Source organism: Marmota marmota, unplaced genomic scaffold (assembly GCF_001458135.2).
Source record: "Marmota marmota marmota unplaced genomic scaffold, marMar, whole genome shotgun sequence".
Classification (NCBI taxonomy): domain Eukaryota; kingdom Metazoa; phylum Chordata; class Mammalia; order Rodentia; family Sciuridae; genus Marmota; species Marmota marmota.
The window spans coordinates 18,874,236-18,885,231 of NW_026000249.1; the positions used below are offsets into that span (position 1 = coordinate 18,874,236).

The following is a 10,996-nucleotide window of genomic DNA, read 5'->3' on the forward strand; positions in this document are numbered from 1 at the left end:
AATCTACAGGTGGTCTCAGAACCAATCTTTCCTGGATATTGAAGAATAACTGTATTTAAGTTCTGATGACTTCTCTCTGAAGACCTTCTTTGACCTACTTGCCAATCCATTTACCTGCCTCCCCATCTCCATCATTCCACCAGCTTCCTATGTCTAGATCAAAACTCCCTACCAAGAATCATCCCAAGTTTCTCCCCCCACCAATAGAGAAAGACACTCCTTTCTTCAGTTCACCTCTTATTGAACTTCTTGTTTGAAAGGAAGGAAGGAAAGACAGAAGGAGAAAAGTAAATCTAATGCACTAATTCTGATTAAGATATGAATCTCTCTGTTGGTATTAGCAACTTAAAAGAATGTTATAAATAAAACTAATCTTTACAAATAGTACCAGCTCCTCTCGAAAGTGTACAGTGGAACTCACAAATTGCCTCTCCTGTGTAAAAATGGACTTTCTTTTATCATCTGATGAAGAAAACATTTGGAACTTTCTCATAATGCCAACAGTTACATTTCCAAAGTTTTGCCATCTTACTGTCCCCTTAACAGTGTTAATGAAATACTTTTTTTCCTGTATATTACCCTTATTGTTTTATGAAAGAAAGAATTCATAATCAATAAAGTGGAAGAGAAGAAGATGAGGATCAAATTCAATATGAGGGTGGTAAAGATTGAAATCATCACATATGCTAAACCAAAGTCTCTCATACATGTTGATCATATTTCAATATCTAGGAAAAGAACATTAATGAATTCATAGTAATAACTGAACAATAAAATAGAATTCAAGAAATGAAATGCATTCTGCTGTCATGTGTAACTAATTAGAAAAAAATTTTAAAAAGAAGTAGAGACAGATATAAAAAATAGAATTCAAATGCAAGGTTCTGCTGAGGCAAAAAGAAAACAAGATGCAAAGAAAATATTGAAAACATGGTTCAGGGACTATAATGCTTACATGATTCTTAATCCCTCATCAAGCACGTAAAAGTCTTGCAAGTTGCAAAGGGGAAAAGAATATTTGAGAAAGCCATTTGTTTGCTGAGGGCACTCCAAGGGTGGAGTGGTAGAGGTACTTCTGCTTTCAACTCAAGGTAACAGAAGGACTTTAGAGAGTGAATCTGTGTCCTCCGCAGTTTTGGAGCCATGACATGGTGGTGAGTCATCAGTGTCTGACTCTCACCTGGAAACCTAAAGGACAACAGACAGACTAGGGAGAACACAGAGTGGTAGGACATGAAACAGGTGGCTGAGTTGGATAGCCTACACTTTCTACATTTGCCAAAGCCAAAAATGAGTCTTCTTTCAGAAGGGCAGAAGAAAGAGAGAGAGAACATGCATGCCTCAGAGGTTTATCTGAAAGAGTACAAAGACTGAGTAGAAAGAAGCTAAAGAAAAGCAGATATCTGGGAACTTAAAGAGGAGATGTACAACTAGAAGGAATATAGAAATAGTTGTAAGAGAGAGATCTCAAGAGATCAGGGTGAACAGGTGTGGAAGAAGGTACCAACATAATCTATGAAAGCACCCACAAGAACAAGAGTCAATATTAAACAACATTTATGGCCAGAGAAAATTACAAAATTGGCATCAATCAGGTAAGAACTCTCCTGTTCCCCTTACTTTGGCCTCCTTGATGTCTCCCAAACCTGGGAGTATATGAAAATAATATAATAATAATAGGCAACAAGAAACAGAAGTAGGAATAGAAGTGCAAAGTATATGTGGTGGGGGAGTAGGATTAGAAGTCCCTGGTGAGTGTCAGATCAGGGAAAAAGATTAGCTATTAATTTTCAGAAGTCCTAAATCAATAATCAACAGGCTTTCCTCTCTTTGAGAAATCATTGGATAGAAATAAGGGGTATAATGAACTTGAATGAGAAAAAAATAGTTTTATATTTTCATTAGACTTTAATTGAAATTCAGCCTTTCCTTTTATTATGAATGAAGGTAATGCAACACAGCAGGTCTAAGATTGCTGCCTTTAGAATAGACTTTTTGCAGAGTTGGATTTTGGATGACATCTGGGAGTTTCTAATTCAGGAGTTCTCTCCTCCTTCCTTAATTCACTGTGCCTAGTCTGTGCAAACAAGGTGGCACACTGAGCACCTGCTTTCTTCCTATGTGCTTGGAATTTTGATACATGCTAGGTAGAGAATGCTTATGTAACCAGGCTTGATTTAAAAAAAAAAAAAAACTTAACTCTGAATATCAGAAGTTTCCCAGGGCAGAATTATCACACACTTGTTGCTGAATTCTCATCACTGAGGAAAGAATGCACCCTGTGTAAACCCCCATAGAAGAGAGAGTACAGGAGGCCTGCATGTGAGTTCTTCCAAATTCTGCTGTTCTTTCCCCCACATGATCCAGCAATGTATTCTTACTATATCTCTGTAATAAGTCTTAAGTACGAGTACAACTTCACATGGAGGGCTGTAAGACCTTTTAGCAAATATCTGAATGTGAGGGTAGTCTTGGGGATAACCAACAGAGCAGTGATTTCTGTGGGATATTGCTAGAATGATCCCAACTCACTGAAATCTAGCTACAGCATTATTTGGGGAAAAGAAAGAAAGAGGGGCAAAGAATGATAATGGCAGGTGAACTGTTGCTCGTAGTTGCAGGCACTTTTTTATTAATGTATTTATTTTAATTAGGTATATATGACAGCAGAATGCATTTTGATTCATTGTACACAATTGTAGCAGAACTTTTCATTTCTCTGGTTGTACAGGATGTAGCATTGCACTATATGTTTTATTACTAGGGTAATGATGTTGATCTCATTCCACCATCTTTCCTGCCCCCATCCCCTCTTCCCATCCCTCCCTCCCCTTTGCCCAATCAAAGTTCCTCCATTTTTCCCATGACCCTCCCCCATTATGGATCAGCATCCACTTATCAGTGACTCCTATAGTGCAAGAAATAAAATCAAGAATTAATAAATAGGATGGATTCAAACTAAAAAGCTTCTTCTCAGCAAAAGAATCAATGAGGTGAAGAGAGAGCCTACATTTGGGGAGCAAATTGTTTCCACACATACGTCAGAGAAAGCACTAATCTCCAGGATTTATAAAAAATTCAAAAAACTTGACACCAAAACAAACAAACAAACCAATCAGTAAATGGGCTAAGGAGCTAAACAGACACTTCAGGAGAAGATATGCATTCAATCAACAAACATATAAAAAAATGTTCAACATTTCTAGTAAATAGAGGAATGCAAATCAAAACTACTCTACGATTTCATCTCACACCAGTCAGAATAGTAGTTATCAAGAATATAAACAACAATACATGTTGGCGAGGATGTGGGGGGAAAGGAACACTCATGCAGGCACATTTGAAAAGATTAGACCCATCCCCAAGAGAGTTGGCTCTCCGGATCTCTCAGATGTTTTGGGCCATGTAGAATAAACTCTGCTAAATTTCAGTGGGAGGGCAAGAACAGTGAAACCCAGGTTATGCTTTGATTTTATTCTTTTCTGTTGTTTTGAGGGGGATATGGGTGCCCTGGAAGAAGGAGAAAGGGCCCAAACATTCTGTACAATGGGCTATGGATGAGCCAAATTTTAGTTTATAATTGCTCTTTCCTCCATGAAGGAGGAAAGAAAAAAGTTAAATCTTTTCCCAGAGTTGAAGCAAGATATTAGGTAAAGCAGAGGAATAAAGGAAATAAAACCACTGTAGCCCTTTCTTCAGCCTACTGCTGCCTCAGCTCCCCTCACTTTCATCCCAGTTGGGTTCTCCTGGTAACCAGAATGTGAACCCTGTAAATGGTAAATGTACTGCTAGGAATTTGAGCCTACTTATAATGAATGAAGAAAGGGAATTTTAAATCACAGCCTTGCATTTGTGGTTATTACATCTGGATACACGATACAATTTGGTGTAAAGTGTTATAGGCTTATAATTTCATAAATGCTAGAGGGGTCATCACATCAGGAAAAGCTGCAAAAAATTATATGTTCATGGGACACTACTCCCTTGGTTTTTGCCTCAGGTGGATGTATTAGAATTGAAACTCTTGGTTTTGGAAACAAGGCTCTGTAACTGATGATTTTTCCACTATAATTTTTTCTATTGGAAACTGTGGAAAAAGAGAGCCAATCTCCAGATGGAGATATACTTTTGGAGTTTTAAAAAGTGAGTTTGTGTGGCATTCTGTTTGTTTTTGCTAATGAGTTCTTATAAAATGAGATTTCTACCCCTTAGGGGCTAATGGTTTTGGGGTCTGTTGTGTATATTTTTATATGGGCCATCAGTCCTGACTCTACTTCCCTCACTTTTCAACATTCTGTATGTACCTTTGATCATTTGATTCAGATGTCCCCAGAAAAGAATTAATCTTTTTTAGGTTGTTCACTGGATACACACACGATCAAGACAAAAGGTATGAAGAGGGGATATGTAAGCCCATTATGAAAAAAATATATATCAAGATATCAGGAATTCACCCTGACAATTTCCTGAGCATGATGAGTCTTTTACTGCTTAAATTGTATTTAAATGCTATTTGGTGGAAAATGCTTTTGTCCCCTTAGAATCCTTTTAGACAAAAAGTCTGGGTTAAAAAGAAGAATGAATTGAGAAAAAGTTTAAAGTTAGGATTACTGAATGAGACATATTGAAATTATAACAATCAAGGGGAGAAAAAAAACCTGGCATAGAGGGAGGCTGAGAGAAAGGAGAGGAGTGGGACTTTAATTTTTTTTTTTTTTTTAGGAAAAATTTCTGGAAGTTTTCCCCTCTTTCTAAAGAAAAACTCTCTCATGCTGCCTTTGCAAGCTGCTGTCAACAATTTGGATTCAGACTGCTGAGCCTAGAAGACATGAGAAGACAGGGATGGGTGGGCTCCTACATGTCCTCACAGAACTCTCCATACACACCAGACAGATGAAGAAGTGTCACTGAAAGAATGGTTGGGGAATGACAACCTCAAACATTCTGTCTAGAACCAAACACGGACCTGAATTACTCACAATGGACTGAGCATTCTGGGATGATAGGCACCACAGTTGTAGGCCACAACTGGGGTGGCCTGGCCAACTTATATCATCAGTGCTTTGTTTCCAGGGATATGCATGAGCCCTCAGGACTGTACTTATTGTGAGGGTGCCCTATCACAACACCACCTCAGCCCTGGAAGGTATTCGGGTCAGCTTCAACTGAGGCCAGAGCTGTGCTGTGGCCAGGTTAAAAAAAATATTCCTAAGGAACAAAGGCTGCCTGAGGGTCCTTCAGAATTAATGGGATTTGTTTAAACAGACTAAATCCAGGACTCCTAAAGGGCATAAGTGAGATCGATAGTGCTGATAGTGCTAAGTCGGGTCTCACCCTGCTGTGTGGGATCCTACTGCCACCGGTCAAAGTGTAGATTGTGTAGAAAAAAGTTAACATAGCAAGTCAGACTGCTGTCCTTAGAATGGCCTGCTTGCAAGTTTGGCCCTGGGCTGATAAGAACTTCATTTAGGAAGTGTTCACAGCCTTCTCTAAGTCATAAAGGTGACTCACTGTCCCTAGGCTATTTGTGCAAACATAGTTTACACTGAAGGAGAAAGCACAAGGAAACCGGCATGTGGTTTCCTTCAGATTCTGCCTGTGTCCTTTTCTTTTATAATCTGGCTATATCCGTGTAGTAATTCTTGGCCCTGAATACAACTATATGCTGTTTCATGAGACTTAGCATATCCCCAAGTGAGGGATATGAGGTGGTCTTGGGATCTCCCAAAAAATCAACATTAGAAATCTCATATATTCTTTAATATTATTGATGTTGCTATTTATGAAGCTGTTATCTTGAAATTTCAATTACCTTGATCACTGCTTTGAAATTAAGGTTGATGTGTTTGTAAATAAGCACATATTATCACAAAAGAAATGTTTAAGACTCCTTACAAGGGTTATTCTATTACCTATAAATTAATGGACATGGATGGGCCCTCAATTTTATCTACGGACAAGGAAAAACTAGTTCTATGGGTTATATTTAAGGAAGTTGTAGGAGGCAAGAATAAAGTCACTTCATAATTTCATGCCATGCTAGTTCAATGTGATAGTTACCAAAACAGCGTATGTATAAACTTTCTGCAGCTATAACCTCTCATTATAGAATGTAAGTTTTTTGTGGAGCTTTAGTTCAAATACATAATTGTGTACAGAAAACTGCCAAAATGCAACTTTGAAAATCTTTCTCACTTTCAGCTGACTTTCTGATCATAGATCATCCACCTCTTGGTTCCAGCTGGGTGCAAAGTAAGTCTTCTACACAGCTTATGGAAATGAAAATAAGTGCTATAACATTAAATGTCACAAATTACTTATAAGAAAAATTGTTGCTTATGTTTTCTAGGTTTTAATAAATTTTGAAGTTACTTAAATCCCCAATGAAAATTCTTAGTCAAATTAATGGTTAATACCTTAAAATTTATTAAAACATAACACCTTAATTTTCATTAAAACAACATTACAAATTTGACTTTAGTGAGTTCAAAGAGAGTGGCTAAATTTGTGAAAAAATTATTAGCATAGTACCCTGCTCTTTCCTTAAAGATGTACAGAAGTATGTTACCTATTGGTAAATGTTTTCGTTCAAATGAAGCAGTATGGAAAACAGTGTTTTTTCCATTCTCTGTATCTAAATTATTTATTCAATTGAATATAAAAATACTATGAATGTAAAAATAACAAGAAAGTTCATATTCACAACATTTGACATTCTTCTGCCTAAAGCTCTTCATCCTTCCTTCATGGTGAGCTGCACTCATGAGGCCCCATATTTATGCCTTTATAACTTCGCACACAGCATTTCCAGAATCATATCATCCATGCTGACTGTGCCAATGATGGGTCTGAAGAACAATTCAGCAATGACATTGGCATCGATGAATTTCAGCAGGAAAAGGGTGTTATTCAATTCTGTGAACCTGTTCTGATACCCTGGGTTCGTCACCTTGACGTGTTCACTGAGGATCTGCTGAGTTCCCCACTGAAGTCCCTCTATGTACTTCACGCACTGCAGGCCTGGCAGGACTGGAGGGAGAAAAATCTCAGTTAATCATTGCTCCAGTTTACTTTCCATACAAACTTTTACCTATGAGAAACAGGTCATTATATGGGAAGTTTTGCCAGATGACAAAAGTTTTGCCATTCTTCCTCAAAATTTCCTGCCATTATACTCATCATCTAGCCAATAGTGGCAAACTTCACAGCCACAAACCACGATTCATGTTTCACTTTAATTATTTGCCTAATTATTTGCCTACAGGGCATTATTCTAGAGGCCCATATAATTTGAAAGTTAATGCTGAACACTTAACTATACCATGATTTCTGTATTGGGGAAAGTTTAAAAAATGTGATTCTAATGAGTGCTCTTAAGATTCTTACAAAAATCTTAGAAGTAAGGTTTTTGAAAGCATTCTCTTGTTAAAAAGTAAACATGAAAACATAGATTGCAACATGGATCAAAAGTAACTCAAAGTTTGTTATATGTATGTACAACTGTGCCATTATTCTTTATAATTAAAATGTACTAAAAGAAACTAGAAAAGTAACTTCAGAAAAGGCATGTGTGGGGCACTGGGTTTAATTCTCAGCACTGCACATAAACAAATGAATAAAAAAAATAAAGGTCCAACAACCACTAAAAATATATATGAAAAAAATTTTTTAAATAACAGTGATAGAAAAGAGTTATTTGTTATAAGCAAATCTAAAATCTGATAAAATAAGAAAATAAAGCAACACTTCTGGTCCATGTTCCCATTCTGATAACCCCAATCCACATATTAACATCCCTTACTATCTATAGCTCAATACCCAGGCTTGAGGCTCTATTTTATAGTGTGTGAATTCCATTCATGCCATCTGAAAACTGCATTTTTTGAGCTCCACATTAGTTTTCTCTGCCTTTTATACCACACCTTCTCCTCTGAACAGCTTTTTCAAAAAAGGAGGAGGAGGAAGAAGAGAAAGCAGGAAAAAAACCAAAGTCAGGAAAGAGAAAAGGCAGATGGAGTCCACAACTATCTTTTATTTGTCACCATGTTTAAATGTTGGCCTTATATGTTTAATTACCTATAATTATATAGAATTGATGTGATTTTATAATATATAAACAAGTGTTTAACATAATAAATTACAATATTATAATTTATACTATAAATTATACTATAATTTATACTATATATCATGTGGGTTTAAACAAAGCTAAGGGAATATGAAAGGCTAAACATTAAAAAAAGTCACACATTTAATAGGCACTACCTTCTGTCCAAATGTAGGTGCATTTGTGTTTTAACACACCCAGGTTTAGCTGGTTAAACTCACCTGAGTGCTTTGTGGGTAAAGGTGGGAGGTAGAGTAACAATAAGGAAGAGGAGGGGGGTGTGTGACAAAAGAGGGAAGCTATCAGAATGTAAAATTATGGAAGCTGACTCCAGTCTCACTGTTTATCTCAATAGGAATGAGAAAACTCCTTTCCAAATGACCTCAAGAATTACCTGGGGCACTTATTATGAATGCAGATCTACTGAGTCAGAATTTCTAGGGGAGGAGCCTGGAAGGACTTTTAAGCACCACCCCCATACAAACACAAGTGCTTCTAATGCACAGGCCAATTTGGAAAAACAACATGAGCAAAAGTGTGACCTATAATAGTCAAAGGAATGAACTGAAGTCATGAAATGCTAATAATCCCAAATACTGCTAGCATTTAAAAATGCTAGATTTAGAGACTCCCAGCTCAAGGATTGGGGTGGGATGTAAAAGGAGCATCACCCCCGCCCCATACACACACACACTGCATCATTTTCCTGCAACTTTGCCAAACTGATATTAAGAGACATGGAGAATGGGAGGGTCTAGATGCTTTGGACCATACAAATGACCGGTCAGAGGTAGATCGGTGAAGCACTAAGTTTGCTATTCTGACAATATTCCCAGAGACTTAATCTAGACTTAATAGATTTCCACAAACTAAATGGCTCTAGTAAAATTTCAAAACGGGGATTTAGAGAAAGATGTTGCATGACTTACAGTGAGCAAAAACTTTCAAAGCTAGGCTACTGAATTTTAAAGAATAACTAAAGAAGAAAGTCATGTCCTGTGAAGGCAGAACTTACCTGTAGTAACGGGAACACGTAAAGAACCAAGTAGGAACCTCTCCTCTCCTTTTGGCAGCAGCTTACCTACTAGGAATGGTTCCCAGAGCCCCCTCACCACGACTCTACCGAAACGTGATTCTTCCTCCGGTGCTCCGACAGCCCTGCCCCTCCCTGCTCCGCACTAAAAACTCTAGTTCCCATGCCCTGGGGAAGGCACTTTCTAAAGCTTTTCTGAGCTAGGAAAGTCCAGGCTGGCGACCTTACCTGGGTTAAAGAGCATGATCCCCTTGAGGTAGGCATACTCTTTGGTACTGATATCCAGACTCCAGCACTTGGCAAGGAAGGTCTTGATGGCCCGAACAGTGGTAACCCAGGGCAACTGCTCAGCTTCTGACAGCGGCGCCAAATTTGGCTGCGATGTGGACAGAAGTGGTGGCTCGAAGCCCTCGGTCTCCCGCCGCCTGGTGGTGAGGCTCCTCTGCAGCATGCTGGGCTCTGAAGTCTCCGCCGTCTCGAAGTACAAGCGATCCTGGGCGAGCTCGAGCATGAGTAGAGACGCCCAACAACCTCGCAACAGCACTAGCTGCTGTTCAAGAACTAGCACCTGGAAGCAGGGCAAATACTTAACGAAGCGTAGCGTCTTCAACAGGCCAGCTGAGGCTGCCTCACAGACCACCTGTGGATTCTTTAGGGCCACCGGCTGCTGCGCGCCACACCAGGTGACCCAAGAGGCCGCTGGCCGCGCCTCGGGAGCCTCCGGGGTTTGATTCGTGCTCGTAAGCATGCTGTACGGGATGATGCCCTGCTGCTGTTGCTGCTGCTGCTCCTGCTGCTCCTCCTGCAGCTGCTGCAGCTGGTCTTCACCGCAAAAGTAGTTGTGGTAGTGGAGCGCTGGGTCCCGTCCGCCAGGCAGCCCTTCTCCATCTCTCAGCCTCTGAGCGCTGGAGGAGAACTCCCACCCCGAGCCGCGCCTTGGGCACCTCAGGAGGCGCCTGCGGTTGCTTAGCGCTCATAAGCATGTTGTAGAGGATGCTGCCCTGCCACTGGTTGTCTTCGCCAGCCATGGCCCGTGCCGTCCGCTGTCGGTTGTGCCCAGTGGCCGCCTCCTGGGACTTATTTATACTGAGCGCACACGCAAGCACGTCCGCCTCCTCCGCTTGGGCTCAGAGGGGGGCGCGGCATTGTGATTCCAAGTGTCTGCCTAGGACCTCAGAGGTTCAAAGAAGCAAATATCCCCTTGAAGCTGTTAATGGAAGAATATTAGCATTTGCGAGCTCCTGGACACTTCCTTTCGTCCCTTTACCTTGCCTCTAGAAGACTGGAACGGAGCTCCTGGAGCAGGGGGTTGGGGCACTGTTAAGATCTTTCCATTGTACCCTAGCATCTAATTTGTTCCTTTTATTGGGAGCTCTAGGTGCCTAAAAGAGGGAAAAACTATTTCTGTGCCATCTTTGTAAACTTTCACGAAATGACCACACTTCGTGTGAATTGTATTTTGTGTACGAATAGGGAGGTCTTATTTTTTGAGATCTAGAAAAATATAAACCATAGATCAACAGTACCAGCACTATATGGACACTCTGTATAAATGTCCAATCTCAAGCCTGACCCAGACCTTCTAACTCTGAATCTGAATGTTAATGAAGATTCCAGGGAATTCGATGTGCCTTAACATTTGAAAAGCATCATAAATGTTCAGTTTAATTCATCAATATTTATAAGCATCCACTGTGTCCTAGATGCTGTGTTAGAGAGCTGGGGTGGCAACCAGTGTATAAAAATGGCTAAAACTTGGGAATATAAAAATCACCAGATGGCTACAGTGAGAATCTTTGATCCTTGTAGAGTTATTACACTGATGAGTGTGTAATATTCTGCGCCCAACCGTCCTG

General features: G+C 39.7%; 1 protein-coding gene across 1 annotated transcript; it reads right to left on the bottom strand.

The window, feature by feature from the left end:
• Positions 1-6,402: 6,402 nt before the first annotated feature.
• Nr0b1 (nuclear receptor subfamily 0 group B member 1) lies at positions 6,403-10,286 on the bottom strand. Its single transcript, XM_048796382.1, has 3 exons — positions 10,228-10,286; positions 9,369-10,105; positions 6,403-7,029 (listed from the first exon to the last, which is right to left on the bottom strand). The coding sequence occupies exons 1-3, from the start codon at positions 10,284-10,286 to the stop codon at positions 6,785-6,787; spliced, it is 1,041 nt and encodes a 346-aa protein (XP_048652339.1). The 3' UTR covers positions 6,403-6,784.
• Between the last annotated feature and the right edge of the window lie 710 nt (positions 10,287-10,996).